Below are 17770 nucleotides of genomic sequence, written 5' to 3'. Positions count from 1 at the left end.
TACCACTCCACCCTGGAGGACATTAAAAACAATCAAAACTTCACAAACATTAACCTGCGAAAGGCACAGCTGGTGTAAGGGTAGCTGAAATGGACCTGAATGTTCTTTCCCTCTTCATAAACTCTTTCCTATTAATTTGTTAAGTTTTAAATGTATTTGTTTTAAAATTGCACTTTTTTGCACTGATTTTTTTACAGAATAAATTTCCATTCTTTGGAACATAATTCATTTTTATTAGTTCACAAACATATGCAGCTGAGTTCTCAGCAGTTCTGAAAGCAACCAATTACCTGTTACTGCACAGTGTCACACCCATAGGATCATTCACAAACAAAATTAATAGATGCATTGAAAATGTTATATTCCTGCATATACAGTAATCACCACACAATTCCCACCAGGCCACAAAAGAGCAGGGCCAGGTAGAGCACTCTATTCAGGATCACAGTTAAAATGATCTTTCAAAGCCTCCAAGCCATAAAGTTCCACAATGAGCTCTTTTAATAGCCTTTGTATCTGACTACTCAAATTCAACAGACAGCCGGTCCACCTCTGCCCTCTATCCCAGTAGAGACTTTTCCCCCTTTGCTTCACAGATATTATGCAGGACACAGCAGGGAGCTGTAACTATTGGGTTATTTTTCTCACTAAGGTCCAATTTTGTGAGTAAACTATGCTAACATCCCTTCAAATGACCAAAAGCACATTCAACTGTCATTCTGCACCTGCTGAGCCAGTAGTTGATGTCATGGGCACACAGACTCAGTGCTCCAGAACAGCTCTGAATTAGTCTTAGGCAGGACCCTCTTCAGTGTGGCACTCCCTCAGGGTGCACACTCACTAGGGAAAACCTCCTCAGCTTTAGCACCACCAGGGACTGACCTCAGAGCTTTCAGCACCCCCGTTCCACGCCATGAGCTCCCTACAGTAGGTTCACCTGAATGGGACACCTGGGGAAGCTTTATACACCCAAAGGGGCCATGCACCCCCAACTTCGGCAATCAGCAGTGACTCTCAGACAGAATTGTAAAAGAGAAGGGTTTATTAGTTGTCTGGAACACAGCGTAAAAGTTCTTTGTTAGCACAGAAAGCAGGAAGTCCCAGCAAAGTCCATCTTGGTTGGGCCCCAAGCCTGGGTTGCCTCCCCAAAAGCCACAAACAGGAGACTGTCCTGTTTCCAGCAGCCACACTCAGTCACGCCCATTTGCCCCTCCTCTGTTCTTTGTTGGGTTTCCCAGGAAAAACTGGTCACCTGGCCTCTACTCCTTTGTTCTTCAACTCATTGCAGCCGTCGGGCTTCTTGCAGAGGATGGGCCCCCCCCCCAGCCATCAGTTTCTAAGTTAAAAAATGTCTAGCCATTGTCTGGGCCTAGGCAGCTAGACAATCACACCTGTTCCTCTAGGAGTCTCTGCAAAGATCAAACACCGTCTCACCACGTAGTTAATCGTGCAACACATAGGGGAAACTGAGGCACACAGTATTCGTTCAAAACCTTAAGAAAATGCCACACTTCGTCACAACTGAATCATTCCTTGGTGTTGTCGAGGTAGCTGGTGTACGGCTTCATGAGCAAGGGGTAGGCTGGATCACCCAAAATTACTATTAATCCACCAATTGAGAAAGGAAGTCCCTGCTTGCAGCTTTCTGAAGAGTCCTGTATTCTTAAAGATGCGAGCATCATGCACTCCCATCCTGACCAGCCCACACTGAGGTCAGTGAAGCATCCCTGGTGATCTACCAATGCTTACATAATCATAGAAAAGTAGCCCTTTCTGTTGATGTACTCAATGGTAAGGTGGTCCAGTGCCAAAATAGGGATATGCGTGCCATCTAGCACTCCATCACAGCTCAGGAACCCCGCTGCTGCAAATCCATCCACTATGTCTAGTACATTGCTGAGAGGCACAATCCTGCGTAACAGGAGGCGATTCATGACCCTACATGCTTGCATCACAAGGGCCTCCCCGGTGGATTTCTGGACTACAAATTGAGTCCCAACTGACTGGTAGCAATCTGGCATTGCAAGTTTCCACAATGCGATTACCATTCACTTCTCCACTGTCAGTGCGGTTCTCTTTTTGGCGTCCATACACTGGAGGACATTTGAATGTCCCTGCGCTGGAGGTGAGCTTACTGCACAGATCTAGGAATGTGGCTTTGCACATCTGAAAGTTCTGCAGCCACTACTTCTCACCCCAAATCTGCATTACAATGCGATTCCACCAGTCAGTGCTTGTTTCTCAGGCTCAGAAGTGGCATGCCACCATATGCAGCTGTTCCATGAACACCACCTCCAACCTTGAATTGGTTCTTGCTATGTCCCACAGCAATTCATCCTCCAAGGAACAATCAAGTTCCCCGCTCATTTGGTTCTTTTTGAAGCTCTCCAAATATTCCAAGATTATGCACTCTGTGCTTGTAATGCTCACAATAGTGCAGAGCTTTGCAGGCTCTATGATGTCAGACAGCGAGGAGGGTCACGCAGGTTTGTGGGATTTTGAAGGGGAAAAAAAGCATGAAAATTATGGGATACAGATAACACCATGGGATGGAGACAGTTGCAAATAAGAAGTTGACCCCATGCTCCCAGACACCCCTGCTTGACTCGTTTTGGCCCCCTCACACAGTGCCAGAAGTTCTCAAAATACAGTGTGCTGGATGGTGGTGAGTTGCACAGTGGGATACCTACCTCTGGTGCATCACACACTGCACCGATACAAGCATTACTGGCATTACTGTGAGTACACACACGGCTGCCACAAGAAGTCAAGTATGCACACACACAAGCTATGTCTTAGCAGTAGCGGCTACATGCTGATGTAACTTGAGTTAATATAAGTTTGTAGTGTAGACATGGCCTAAAAGTGAGTGAAGTTCTTCATTCCTTTCTTCAGGGGTATTGTGTAACATTCATACCATTTTATAAGGCATTGTTTCGTTGACACGCCACATTAAAATTCTTAAATTCAATGCTCTGTCACAATTTGACATTTTGCACTATAAAAATTGTACTTCAATAGAAAAAAAGTGTTATCTTCATCCTCTCTGTTATTGCATTAACTAAGATAGTAAATTCCAGATGTTTTTAATGGCTACTGGTCCCTGTATAGGCAAGACTGAAACCTAGTCTTCATTCTCATATTTAAATCTCATGTTCATCTACATAACACTTATAACACAGGCTGGCAACATGCCTACAGCACTTAGTTTTCCTAAGTCTTGAAAAGAGTATGTACACTAAGAAGTCTGTTTTTCCTCTGATACATGCATAACTTATCAGTGGCAGTGACACACATTAACAGGATACTAGGCCCTAAGAGATAAATAAAGTTTTAACTTTCCATGTAACTACATAGTCTTTTAAAGTGAATACAACCTTAAACAAACATTGAAATCAGCAGTTAATACTGTTGCCAGTTTTTAAAAATGTAGTCTCTCATCTTTAATGAACTGTAATTATCTGGGAGCTCAGAGACTTACTACTGGTCTACTGCCATGACAACCAGTAGCTGTACTTAAAAAAAAAAAAAAAGAGAGACACTGTCATATTTGGCCCCTAAATCTGAATATTATAAAAACATGCTTTTGCAAAAGCTAAAAACCAGTACAAATATTTCCTCAAGTTTTAAATCCAGCAAAAACAGTTGATTTAAAAACTAAACAATCCCTTGCAGTGTTTGAAAGGCAGACATTGCAAGTAATAAGACTGTAAAAGCGAAATGAAACAACTGATTTCCATCTTTTTCTACACTTTTAATAATCCAAGCATTACTAGTAACATAGGCAGAGATCGGTTTACAACAGAAGGCCCTGATCCTGCAAATATGTACTCACTCGCTTAAATTTACTCATGTTAGTAGTCCCATCAACTTCACAGAGACTACTCAAACAAGTGAAGTAAAGCCTGTAAGGCTTGGTCTATACTAAGAACTTGTGGTAGAACTGCGTCGCTCAGGGGGATAGAAAATCCACGTCCCCAAGCAACAGAGTTATACCAACCTAACTCCCAGTGTAGACAGTGCTATGTTGACTGAAGCGCTTCTCCCATGGACAAAGCTACCACTTCTTGGGGAGGTGGAGTACCTAGACCAACAGGAGGAGCCCTCCCATCTGTGCAGGTCTCACCTTCACTGAAGTGCTACAGCAGCGCGCTGCAGCATTTTAAGTGTAAACAAGCCCTGAGTATTTGCAGGGTCTGAGCTTAGTATATTAAGATGTCAATGTCTGCTTGTAATTATTTCTTTAAAAAAAGTGACTATTTCTTTAGCACTAAATCCTCAGGTTAGGGACCCTCGTCTCAAACCTGAAGACACCTAAGCACATGCTATCTTCACTCATAGAAGTTGCTATAAAAAAAAAATCAAAATCATTATCTTCATATGTTTGTTCAAATTTCAGAATTATTCCTTTTAAGGTCGCATAGGTTAAAATATAACCTATCACTGGTCACAACCAACAACTGCCATTTGTTTAATGCAAGTGACTTGCAACAAACGAACATCGCATCCCTTTCAGGAAGTCTGTGGAAGGGTCACTCCCAGGGGGCCACCCGCCTTTGCTCTCAAACAGCGCTTGGCAAGGGGCCTGGGGGCCCGGAGTCAGGCAAGTGCTGCAAATGCTTCATCTACTGGCCACCAAGGGCTCGCAAGCGGCCTGCGGCCGTCACGCTCCAGCCAGACGCCCGGCCCCCGCCGGCTGACCGGTTCCTCACCAACGGTCTCCCCAACGGCCGCCCAACCGCCCAATGCCCGACTGAGCCCCGGCCCACCAGCGAGGCGCCACAAGAGCAGCAGGCTCAGGCCGCCCCCCGCTGTGCTGCAGCCCCCTGCCGGTGTCCAAGCACAAGCGGTCTGGCAGGCAGGGAGCGAGGGGCACCTCCGGGACTCGGCCAGTTTCTGTCCGGGTCTCCCCGGGACGGGGCGCTGCAGCCGCGGCGAGCTCTCCCTCTGACATCCCGGCTAGCGGGGACCCTGTGCGGCGCCTAGCGCCCGGCTCCGAGCCCCGGCAGCCGCCGCCACCCTGACCGCAGGGAAGGGAAAGGCCACAAAGTGACCGGGGCGGCGGCCGGACTCGCTGCAGCGCCCCGGGGCCCGGCCCGCCCAGCGGCCCCAGCCCGCGCTCACCCGGCATAGGCTGTCCTGGAAGAGGCGCGGGTCCAAGTTGCAGGCGATGGTGGCGGTGGGCAGGTCCTGCAGCGCCACCGCCTCCATCTCGCAGTCGATAAAGCTCCAGTCGGACTCGGCCTCCGGCGGCGCCTCCTCCCCGGGCTGCGGCTCCCGCTCGCTGCCTGCCGGGCCGGGCAAGCGGCTACAGCCAGCGCCCCCGCTCTCCATGGGGCGGCCGCGGAGCCCCTGTCCCGGCCCAGCCGGGCGGCGCTGCTGGCTCCTCCTCGGGTGGCGCCGCCTCCCCGCGCGGCCCCGGCGTTAACCCCTTCCCCGCCAAGCAGGCACCGCGGCCCGGGGCAGCCGGAGCCAATGAGGAGCCGCGCTGCCTCCACCTCAACAGGTGACCGACCCGCCCGCGTCAGCCCCGGCCGCCATCTTGGGTGAGGGCAGCGGCCCCGCTTCTCGCCCAGCCCAGTAACGGGCACCCGGCGTCTCCTGCTGCGGTGCATACGGAAGCTCCCTGGGGCATCAGGATCCCAGCATGGGCCAGCAGCCGTCAGGGCAGGGGTGGGCAAACTTTTTGGCCCGAGGGCCACATCTGGGTGGGGAAATTGCATGCAGGGCCATGAATGTAGGGCTGGGGCAGGGTGTTTGGGTGTGGGAGGGGGTGCGGTGTGCAGGAAGGGGCTCAGGGCAAGGGGTTGGGGCAGAGGAGGGATGTGGGGTATATGAGGGGGCTCAGGGAAGGAGGGTGGGGTGCAGAAGTGGTGTGGGGTGTAGCGGGGGCTCAGGGCAGGGGGTTGGGGTGCAGCAGCAGTGGGGTGCAGCAAGGGGTTGGGGCAGAGAAGGGATGCGGGGTGTATGAGGGGGCTCAGGGAATGGGGGGCAGAAGTGGTGTGGGGCATAACGGGGTTCAGGGCAGGGGGTTGGGGTACAGCAGGGGGCTCAGGGGGTTGGGGTGCAGGAGGGGTGTAGGAGGGGCTTGGGGTACAGGTTCCAGCCTGGCTTTCCTGGAGCAGTTCCAGGGTGGCAGCGGCGTGTGTCAAGGCAGGCTTCCTGCCTGCCTGCCCTCGCCCCACACTCAGGGCCGGCTCCAGGCACCAGCCCTCCAAGCATGTGCTTGGGGCGGCACCTGGAGGAGGGCGGCGCTCACCCGCAGAGAGCAGGGTCGCGGCCGGGCTCGCCGCCCTCCCCCAGCGCTCCGGCCGGCCGGGGAGAACGGGGCCCTGGCCGGGCTCGCCGCCCTCCCCCCGGCGCTCCGGCCAGCCGGGAAGAGCGGGGCCGCCCTCTCCCGGCGCTCTGGCCGGCTGGGAAGAGCGGGGCCGCGGCCGGGCTCTCTGCCCTCCCCCTGGCGCTCTGGCCGGCTGGGAAGAGCGGGGCCACGGCCAGGCTCTCCGCCCTCCCCCTGGCGCTCTGGCCGCCGGGGAGAGCGGAGCCGCGGCGGGCTCGCCGCCCTCCCCCAGCGCTCCAGCCGGCCGGGGAGAGCGGGCCCGCGGCCGGGCTCGCCGCCCTCCTCCCGGCGTTCCGGCCGGTCGGGGAGAGCGGGGCCACGGCCGGGCTCGCCGCCCTCCTCCCGGCGCTCTGGCCGGCCAGGGAGAGCGGGGCCACGGCCGGGCTCGCCGCCCTCCCCTGCCGCGCTCCCCACCGGGGGGGGCGGGGGGCAGCAGGAGGCTTTTTTGCCTAGGGCGGCAAAAAAGCCAGAGCCGGCCCTGCCCACACTTCTCCCAGAAGCAGCTGGCACCACATTCCTGCAGCCCCTGGGAGGGGGGTGTGTGGAGGAAGGGGGCAGAGGGTTCTGTGTGCTGCCCTCACCTGTGGGTACCTCCCCCGCAGCTCCCATTGGCCGCGGTTCCTTGTTCCCGGCCAATGGGAGCTGCAGGGGGGCAGTGCCTGGAGGTGAGGGCAGCGCACGGAGATCTCTGCCCCCCTCCCCCAGGTACTGGAGCTGGCTTGCAGGATCGTGGATCCCCCTAGCCAGGGAGCGAGCTCTCACCTGCCCCCCGCCCCCTCCCCAGTCAGGGTGCAGGAGTAGAAAATATCACGCCCTGGACTGGTCCGCTAGCTAAGTTTATCAGTGGGAAACAGGAGAAAGACATTGCCCCGCCTGTGGGGGCATGCTCACCCCCAGCAGGCAACCCCTTCTGAGGCTTAACAGCTGTGAAATGGGCTGATTTGTAAAGGCCAGCACGCCATTGTGGTGGTGCAGTCATACATTTACCTTCTCCCACAATACACAAGACAGGGCTCCGCCCGTGTAATTAATTAGGCAGCAGGTTTAGTACAAAGAAGAGGACGTACACTTTCCACACACTGCACAAGGAACCTGTGGAACTCATTACCATGCATGCGCTGGTTGATGCCAAAAGTACAACCAGTTTAAAAAAAGAACTGGATAAGTTCATGGAAAATAGGTCCAGCCTTGGCTGTTAGCCAAGATTGCCCCAAACATGGGCTGGACTACCTGAAACCTCTCCCTACAAGAAGCTGGGGCTGGAAGACAGGGGTGGATTACTCCATAAGGGCTCTTTTCTGTACACTCCCACAGGAGCTCTGCGGTGCACAACTGTTAAAGACAGGAGAGTGGGTTAGCTAGACCATGGTCTGAAGCAGTATGGCAGCTCTTCTGTTCTTATGTGTACTGCAGCATATCAACCTTTTCCTGTCATTGAAGTACATTTCTCCTTCTTATAGACAAACCTAATGGGGGGCGGGGGTAGGATATTAGACACCAAATAAAGGACACGTGTTGCACAAATAAAGGGGCCAGGTGATTTATGATCAGCTACACAAGACTTCTGACCCACATTAAGTTTAGTTTTTTTTTTTTTCTGTGCAGAACAAAGTCAAAAATAAGTCTGAAAATCAAGGCATTTAACAACATTATGTGGGCAGGTGCAACTTCTTGTGCTGGAGGAATTATACAGCTAATCTTATTCATGAACTTATATTTTTGATACCTTATTTCTAAGACGAACTCTTTGCTTGACATTTGTTTAATGATATTTTGGATTTAAATAGCTGTTGTAAGGGGGAGTGTAAATATGATTTAAAGTCAGCCTTATGTTCTTTCCTTCCAACCTCAGCTATGATGTTCGTCCATCGTTATCCATGAAGACCTCAACAACTCATTCTTTCGATGACCGGGCTTTGTGCGTCCGAAGATGACTGATCAGTCCGATTCGGGCGTGGAACGTCCTGTCACACATCGGGCAGACATGTAATGGCACTGTCGATGATGTACGAGCAGCTCTGGACTTGCGCAGCTCATGCTTTTTTTCAGCCTCAGCAATACGCCTCGCCTCAGAGGTATTACTGCCTGTGTGAATGAGGCTGTGCCATGCTGAATGGTTCAGTGCGAAGGTTTCCCATGTGGCGGTGTTGATCTCAAAGGACTTCAAAGAGGTCTTCAGCGTGTTCTTGAACCGCTTCTTTTGTCCTCCATGGGAGCGCTTTCCCTGAGTGAGTTCTCCGTAGAAGAGCTGTTTAGGAATGCATTCATCTGACATTCTCACAACATGTCTGGCCCACCTGGTCTGGGCTCTCATCAGCAATGTGTGAACTGACGGCAGACTGGCTCTAGTAAGGACATCAGTATCGGGCACTTTGTCCTGCCATCTGCTTTTTAGAAGCTTTCACAGACAGGAAATGTGGAAGTGATTGAGCCTTCGTGCATGACTCCGATAGACAGTCCACATCTCGCAGGCGTACAGCAGAGTTGGAAGCACCACTGCTCGGTAGACCTTCAGCTTCGATGGTAGGCTGATCCCTCGACGTTCCCAAACATTGAAGCGCAATCGGCCAAATGCAGAGCTGGCTTTAGCAGTTCTGCAGTTTACTTCATCATCGATTGACACTGCTCGGGAAAGGGTACTGCCCAAGTACGTGAAGTGGTCCACTATCTGAAGTCTCTGTCCATTTACAGTGATGGACGGTTCTGAGTACGGAGTGTGGGGAGCTGGCTGGTGCATGACCTCAGTCTTCTTGATGTTAATAGTGAGATCGAAGTTATTGCATGCAGTTGAAAACTTGTCCATACTGGCTTGCATTTCTGGCTCTGTACTAGCATTCAGAGCACAATCATCGGCAAAGAGAAAGTCTCGAAGTACAGTTTCCTTCACCTTGGTGATGGCACGCAGTCGCCTCAGATTGAATAGTTTCCCATCAGTTCTATACTTCAGGCCTACTCTTTCAGAGCAGTGTTGAAAGGCATCAGTCAAAGTGGCAGAGAATATCATGCTGAACAAAGTGGGTGCTAAAACACACCCTTGCTTGACACCGTTGGTGACTGGGAAGGCCTCAGATGTTTCACTGTCATCCAGGACACGAGCCATCATACCGTGATGAAATTGACGTACCATTCGTATAAATCTGTCTGGACAGCCAAATTTCGACATGATCCTCCACAGGCCCTGGCGACTGACAGAGTCAAATGCTTTCGTGAGGTCCACAAAAGTTGTGTAGAGTTCACGATTCTGCTCTTGACATTTCTCCTGTAGCTGACGCACAGCGAAGATCATGTCAATAGTCCCACATCCCTTGCGGAAGCCACACTGTGATTCTGGCAGTAAGCCCTTCTCCAGGTGAGTGATCAATCGGTTCAACAGAACCCGTGCAAGAACTTTCCCCGCTGTAGAAAGCAGCGAGATTCCACGGTGATTGTTGCATACCTGGCGATTGCCCTTCCTCTTATAGAGGTGCAAGATGGACGCATCTCTAAATTCTTGTGGAATGGTTCCCTGCTTGCAGAAGGACTGAAACAGCTCAGTGAGTTTCCGTAACAGCATGGGTCCACCGACTTTGTACACCTCTGCTGGTATGGCATCTGACCCTGGGGCTTTGCCACTCGACAGCTGATTGATAGCTTTCTTCACTTTGTCCTCTTCTGGTGAAGCATCCATGGAGTCATTGACTGCAACCTGGGGCATCTTGTCAATGGCCTCATCATTGATGACTGAGGGGCGATTGAGAATTGCTTCAAAGTGTTCAGCCCATCTCTGGAGAATCTGCGTCTTCTCTGTAAGGAGCACAGTACCATCAGAGTTCAGGAGGGGAAAGCTCCCAGAAGACTGTGGACCATAGAGTGTGTTAAGGGCTTCATAAAACTGCTTATAGTCGTTCCTGTCCGCATATGCCTGTATTTCATCTGCTTTGGCGCTCAGCCACAAGTCCCGCATTTTGCGCAATCGGTTCTGTACTGTTCTGCGAACGTTGATAAAGGCAGTCTTGTTTGCCGCCGAGGATGGATCGTTTTGATATGCACGATGATATGCAGCTATACCAAGTGAAGCAATGTAATAGCAGACGATCTGCATCAGTATCTTTACATCTCCTTTACTTCTTTCCTGTCCCTTCCTTACAAAGTCCCAAGCATGTAAACATCACTGTCCCTAAAATGGAGCCAAACTAGAGCACTATTTATGCTCTTCTCTCTCCCCCTCATCATCTGGACTCTGCTTGGAATTCAAGTCTTTTTATCAAAATAATTTTTAAAAAATCTCAGCTATGTGTTACATATCTCTCTCCAAATACACACAGTTTTCCGTGTGCAAACATACAGCTGCTAATTTAAGACATTCCTGTTGAAGAGAAAACAGCTCCTTATAGGTAGGAGAATTCAGGTGCTTTACTGCTCCTCTGGCCTGTAGGAATGGACCTGAGTGATTAGCATCTCCCATAGATTAGCTGGCTAGTTGAGAAATGTGTTTAACCTAAGTAAACAAATAGATTTTACAGATATTTAAGTGGGATCAATTTCCAGGGGAGCTGCCAAAGACAAGGAGTTTTAAAAGCACACCTCTTCACAAAATTTGCGTGGGTATCCAACTACATAGTCTGAGCAACTTATCCCAGCACAAGTTTAATGTTGTGTACAAGATAGAAGAAGTACGTTAATAAATCCATCTAATTTTCTACACCTGCATATGACAGGTAAGAGGAGAGAAGGTTTTTTTAAATAAAAATAAAAAGTAGAAGAACAATTTAATAGTCCAAGGACATTAGACTGGTCTCTCACTTCAGGGACCCCTCTAATCCTGAATACCTGGCCATTAACTGAACTTACCTACTTTCTTATAATGAATTAGATGAGATGGGGCTCTTAGTTTGGCAAAGTACCTCAACTTCCTTCATAACTAGCTCCAGTAGGGAATAGTGGCTCTTTATAGGCTTAAAGTAGGCAAAATTCCCAGAGACATGAATAAGGAGACAATTTGGTCCTATGGATCAAGGCGCCATAATGCATCAAACATTCCATTGTGTAGAGGGTATTGATATATACACACAAGTCAATACATCACCTGTTCCCAAACTAAACTAATATTTTATTTCAATTCAGACTTCTGGAGTTCAGTTCTTTGATCATTCTCCTTAACTCCTGACTACAGAAACATACTTTTTTGTTAATGCACTTTAAAGTCTCTAACTACATATGTAAAATATTCCACTGGGTGTCATAACCAGGCTAAAAGCCTAAGTTAATGTAGACTATTATGGCGCAGTTCTTTTTTAAAAAAATCAATTTATTAATCATGGTATGGTGAACAGTGAAACCATCATTTAAAATATGTTGTTGCTATGGTAGGCAAATCTAGTCTTCCAAAATGCAGCATGGAGCCAATGTTTATGCCAGAGTAATGAACTTCTGAAAAACGACTATAGCATTCACATGCCACTAATGATCAGCATTGTGTAAGGTTTATGGCAAAGACAACAGCCCCACTGCTTGACTTATCTCAGCTACTGCATCCTGAGGCAGTACTGTTGGTCTTTTTTCTAAACGATCGACATGTCAATAGACTTTACAGTGGAACATAGTACTGTGTTTGAAACTGATAAGTTACTGGTTTTAAATTAATTCCAACTTCATCCTATTGCAATATATTCAGCAAGAACGTAAAGAAGATTGTAGTGAAAACAGTATGGTAATTTCTTGCCATTTAAAAAGGTAAATTTAGTCCTACTCAGTCTTCTATCCAGGAAAAAAGCCAGTTTTTAAATCATCTTCCTCTTGGAGATAACTCACATCCTAGATACATCATATTTTCACTAGTATCCATGTGGTCATGTACTGTACTTTCATCCAGTCTGGACATACGTTTCCACCAGTTTTCACAGACTCCAGCAAGCAGTATGTATTATCAGTATTTTTAAAAAGCCAAAGTTGATATGATTTGCTTTCAAATGCAAAATTGCTCCAACCTCTAAACAGCTAACTCCATTTTTCTCTCTCTCACTTTCCCTCTTGGTTCTCCAGTAAGCCTGCATAGCTGCTCAACCAGTCAAGTCAGAGTTAGTTCTTGACACAAATTGTGAAATTCATCTCTGTGCAGACAACTTGTACAAAAAAAATCTATGCACCACTTAGGTCCTAGGCCTTTGCACAGGGGCAATTTCACCTGCAAAGAACAATGGAATCTGATTTGAGATTTAGCAAGGCAAGCATATTTCTTAAATCTAAAAATGCCTCTTCTGTAACTATATTAGAATTTAATTCAAATCATAATTTCCTTTTATATAAGTGAACAGGGCATTTTCCTCAATAAGAATGTTTTTTCCTTTCACTAGTAAAGAGTGATTGAGCAGTTCAGCTTCATAATGCTTGTACAAACGTTATAATATATGATTTCAGTCTATTTATCATACTGGGGCATGAATCCTGTCATCTTGCTTATTATGTATTATATTACAAGATACTTAGTCTTCTACTGCACTCCTCATTATTCTGAGTGCCCACTGTTTGGTAATTGTAACTCAAATTCCAGATTCCTACAAAGTAACCATATTATTTATTGTTTTTGTATTACAGTAGTACCTACAGGTCTAGCTGGTATCAGGGCCTCATGGTGCTAGGCACTATACAAATACATGGTAAGAGATAGGTCTGTGGGGCAGAAACTTAGTCTAAATATATTAAAAAAAAAGACAAAAAGGAAGCATTATCCCTGTTTTACAAATAGGGCTCTGAGGCAGAGATTAAGTGACTTGCCCCTACATCATATTGAACGTCTGCAGCAAAATTGAAAATTGAACCCAAATCACCTGAATCCCAGTCCCATGCCTTTAACCACAAAACCATTCTTCCTCTTTATTGTTAAATATGCAACGAACACCAACCTATGGGTGGGCTGAGAGAATCTGGTAAAACCCAGAGGGGAAAATAGAGATAGACCCCTGAGCAACAAAGTTCAGATCTGGGGTTTTGTGCATCTCTAGAAGAAGATACATCTAACAGAAAATAAGATGATCAATGGTACAGGTTCCTTTAGAGTGAGAAGCAAACTTTCTATCATAAAATATGTCACATTCAGTAACAAGTGACTTACAATTTTTTTCTGTTTTAAGTACAGTATGGATAGCAAACACCACCACCTAGTGGCTGATGGAAAAAAGAAATGGAAATCTTTTGTAAGATTTGTTTTTATTCCAAATGACATCACAAAAAGTTCTTGCCTCTCAAATGCAGACTGACTGGCTATGTTAACGTGCAAAAACAAACAAATCCAATATACCTATGCTTCTTACTTCTCATTAAGTGTATTCAGTGAATTTTTTGTGAAATCAGATCATGGGACCCAGTGAATGTACGCAGGTAAATGGTATGGTGTAACATGTTATCTATGTGTATTGAGTCTGTCGTTATTCCTCTTTTAATGTCATCCAGATTTTAAACTTAGAGTAAACCAGCACACTACCTCTTTTCTGCAGCTAATCAGTTCATTTACTTTGGGATTCAAATGTCATCCAACCAAATCACCAAATCCATACCTCAGTCATCAGATTATTGTTCAGCTAACTATATGCCATGTAGAATGCAGAAGAGTTGAGGATTTGCAGTGTTTTGTTATATCAAAAGGTCTAATGCCAATTCCCATTTGTCCCCCTGGTGTCAGCTTTCTGTGACAGGGATTTAGACCCCCATCTGGCTTCTCATGGTTGATTCTGCCTCATTGGGGTTCAGAGCCAGATTAAGGCACAGACAGCTCTAATGGATGCCATTGTGCCCCCACAGAACAAGAATTTTCTACATATGGGCCCAACTCTCTCCTCTCCTAGCAGCGCCTATATAGGTGTAGGTGCTTCAGTGATGTGAGCATTTCCAGGCTTTTGTAAGATCTCTGTGGGGTTGGAAGAGTTACCATTGGGTGGGCAAAGCATGGGAAAAGAGGGGTACCTGGTATGAGGAAGTTAGGGAATGGGCAGGGCCCAGCACCTTCATAACTGGACAGCCAGGACAATACAGCACACAATCCATAATCAATAGACTTTCTTTCCTCTTACACTTAGCACTTACAAGGACCTATTCCTGCCCCCAAGTCAGGAACAACTTTGGGTACCTGGTAGGTTCCCAGTTCCACATGGAGCGGGTGGCTTTTCTTTTGGAAGGGGCTGTATCATCTGAGGGAAATGTGGGAATTGCTGAATTTTTTTTCAAAGGGACTAGTAATATTAGGTATAGTGGAAGTCATCTGTATGGGGGACAAGGCAGAAATATACAAATTCAATGGAGTAATAGGTAGCAAGCCCAGAGTCCCTTTATCAAGACTGGGAAGAAGTAGAACACATTAAGGGAGCACAAGTGGTTAAGGAGTCTTCAAAAAGAGAAATTAAAATACAAAGTTTAAGTAACTGATTCAGAACCATCAAGTTGTATTGCTAGCCTATGTAACTGATCACGTTACTGTTACCCTCATCCTCAGTTCCCTCCTATTGTTTGTTATGCACACTTGTTGCAACTTGTCTTTAATTAGATTGGAAGCTGATCTGGGCATGGAATGTGTCTTCCCGTATTAGTCTGTATTGTGAATAGCACCATGAAGCCACCAATGTCACTGGCAGCTTTGTATCCCATACCAGATTTAGTAGTGACATGTCAATACCTCTTCATTACAGGAACATACCAGGTTAGCATGTATGCCTTACTGACTTTCAAAATATGCTATTGGCAAGTTACTTTCTAAATTAGGAAAAGAAAGGCAAAGCTGATATGGAAGTAAACAAGCCACTGACTTCAGGGGCAATCAATAAGATGATTTCTGGTTACTGATTTACTTTATAGCACACCTTTACAAAATGTTATTGAGCAAATAAATTGGATCAGTAAACACCTTTGAAAAGGCATAATAAAATAAGACTATAATAGCAAAGACCAGGTTAAAAGCTGTTAAAAGAAAGGCTAAAGTTGGGTTCTCAGCTGCCTGATCCTGTGGGGAAAAATAGGTGGCATCATGCTACATAGTAACCTGCCACTGGTTTGGACATTAATGATAAATAGAGGATTAGATCTCAAACAATGAGTGTTACCCTAGTCTGGGAGTGTCATACCTGTCTCTGACAGACAACTAAAGGGTCTGCCTTTTTCTTACACTTCAGCTTCATTTGTGTAACTTGTTATGCCAATAAAGTCTCATTGAATTGAATTTAAAAAAATAATAAAATGAAACCTAACAAGAGTCAGCTGTATGGATTTCATGGGAATTCTACATTGATGTCAGATGAGCAGAATCATGGATGTTTTAAAATTAAGATTTTTAAAGTTATTTCTATGATTTTAGCAATAAGCATATCAAATAGCATTCACCTAAATAGAACTTTCACAATCCATGCTAACTTTCAACAACTTTAACACATTTATATTGAGAATTACAAGTGATCTATTCAACCTTTTAATTATTTTTATGTATGATATTCAGTAATTAATTTCTTAGTTACCATAAACTCATAAGACCAATATTTAATATACATCTCATTGCATGTGCACCTTATTTCTATATAACCCATGTAATTCAAGTATTTAGAAATTTACTAACTCTCCAATCTGATCATGTAATTTTTTTTGTAATATTTTATACTTGATGTTATAGCACAACTTTAAATTAAAAAGCATGATTTTTTTCATACTGATGGTGAGACTGAGGTGTGAGCATTTCATCAGAAGCCAAATTAAATTGAAAGGGATAGAGAGGAACCCAATTCTGCAAGGGATAAAAGCTTGTAAGAGCTAAGCTAAAATTTAGAACATAAATCTTAGCTTTGGCGGTAACCATAACAAACAACGGTATAAATGAACAGTGATGGGGATGCTGAGCAGTAGAAATTTTAAGCAATTGTTGCAAGAAACAGAGGCAGCAGTAAGATGAGAAACTGGAACTAGAGTAAGCCAGAATTTTATTAATATAAGTCAATAGGACTAATGTGACAAGGGAGAGTCAGAAAAAGCACCAGCATTATTGGGTGGGGAAGTATCTTGTCTTTTTAAAAATCAACCTCCAGTTGTTTCCAAGTTTAGTATTAGAATATTCTAATACATCTAGTTAGGGTGTTAGGGCAAACATGTATGGTTGTAAGTGTCAGCTAATTTAGGAAGGGAAACCTTTACATAGTTAAAAATAGGTACAAAATCCTACTGTACATTGTTTAATTTTTTTGAGAACCCAGAACTATGCTAGACACTTTGCAAAAGAAGTAAAGGCATGTTCCCTGCCCCCAAATAGCTTACATTCTACAGATTTGATTTTCAGAGATGCTAGGCACCCACAGATAAAATTGACTTCAAGTGGAGTTGTGATTGCTCAGTGCTTCTGGGGAAAAAAAAATCAAGCTCTACATTTAACATGAGTGACACAAGAGGCGAGACTCAAACAGAAAAAGAGGACAGGAGAAGAGAGGAAAGAGAAAGATGGCAATATTAAGATCATACAGAAGACCCTAATCCTGCAAAGATGTATAGAATCATAGAAATATAGGGCTGGAAGGTACTTTGAGAGGTCATCTAGTTAAGCCACTTGCACTGAGGTAGGACCAAGTAAACCTAGACCATCCCTGACAAGTGTTTGTCCAACATGTTCTTGCAAACCTCCAGCGATAGGGATTCCACAGCCTCCCTTTGAAATCTATTCCCAAGTGTAACTGCCTTATAGTTAGAAAAAAAAATCTTATATCTAACCTAATATCTCCTTTGCTGCAAATTAAACCCTTTACTTTTTGCTCTGCCCTTAGTGGACATGGAGAATGTACCATCCTTTTTATTTAGCCCTTAACATATTTGAAGTCTTTTATAAAATGTTCCTTCTTCCACCCCCAGTCTTCTTTTCTTAAAACCAAAATGTCCTTTAAAAAAAAAACCCAAAAGATAGATCAGGTTTTCTAAACTTTATAATTTTTGTTGCTCTCCTCTGGAGTCTCTAATTTTTCCACATCTTTCCTAAAGTGTGGCACTCAGACACAGCACTCCAGCTGAGACCTCACCAGTCACAGTGCTAAGTAGAAGGGGACAATTACGTCCCATGTCTTACATGTGGTACTCCTGTTAATATACCCCAGAATTATATTAGTCTTTTTTGCAACTGCATGACATTGTTGAGTCTCATTCAAATTGTAATCCATTACAACCCCCAGATTCTTTCTGTAAAGTAATACTTTCATTTGTTTGCATTGATTTCAGACCAATTATCTATTTTGTCATCATCATTTTGAATTCTATTCCTATAAAGTGTTTGCAATCCCTCCCAGCTTGGTGTCTTGTGCAAATTTTATAAGCATACTCTCCACTCCATTATCCAAGTCATTAATGAAAATATTGACTAGTAACAGACTCCTGTGGGACCCCACTAGATACAACCCTACAGTTTGACAAACTATTGATAACTACTCATTGAGTATAGCCTTT

At 45.7% G+C, this 17770-nt stretch overlaps 1 protein-coding gene across 1 annotated transcript in view; it reads right to left on the bottom strand.

Moving 5' to 3' along the window:
* Positions 1-5334, bottom strand: part of LOC113406434 (calcipressin-1) — a 70247-nt gene extending 64913 nt beyond the window's left edge. Inside the window, exon 1 of the mRNA XM_026651307.1 lies at positions 5125-5334. Within this exon, the coding sequence (XP_026507092.1) occupies positions 5125-5334 (210 nt within the window). The remainder of the gene's footprint in view (positions 1-5124) is intronic.
* Between the last annotated feature and the right edge of the window lie 12436 nt (positions 5335-17770).

The sequence above is a fragment of the Terrapene carolina genome, unplaced genomic scaffold (assembly GCF_002925995.2).
Source record: "Terrapene carolina triunguis isolate 2854851 unplaced genomic scaffold, T_m_triunguis-2.0 Scaffold30, whole genome shotgun sequence".
NCBI classification, from domain to species: domain Eukaryota; kingdom Metazoa; phylum Chordata; order Testudines; family Emydidae; genus Terrapene; species Terrapene triunguis.
Note: the sequence above shows the minus strand (reverse complement) of the source record. Positions and strands in the feature narration are given on the sequence as shown.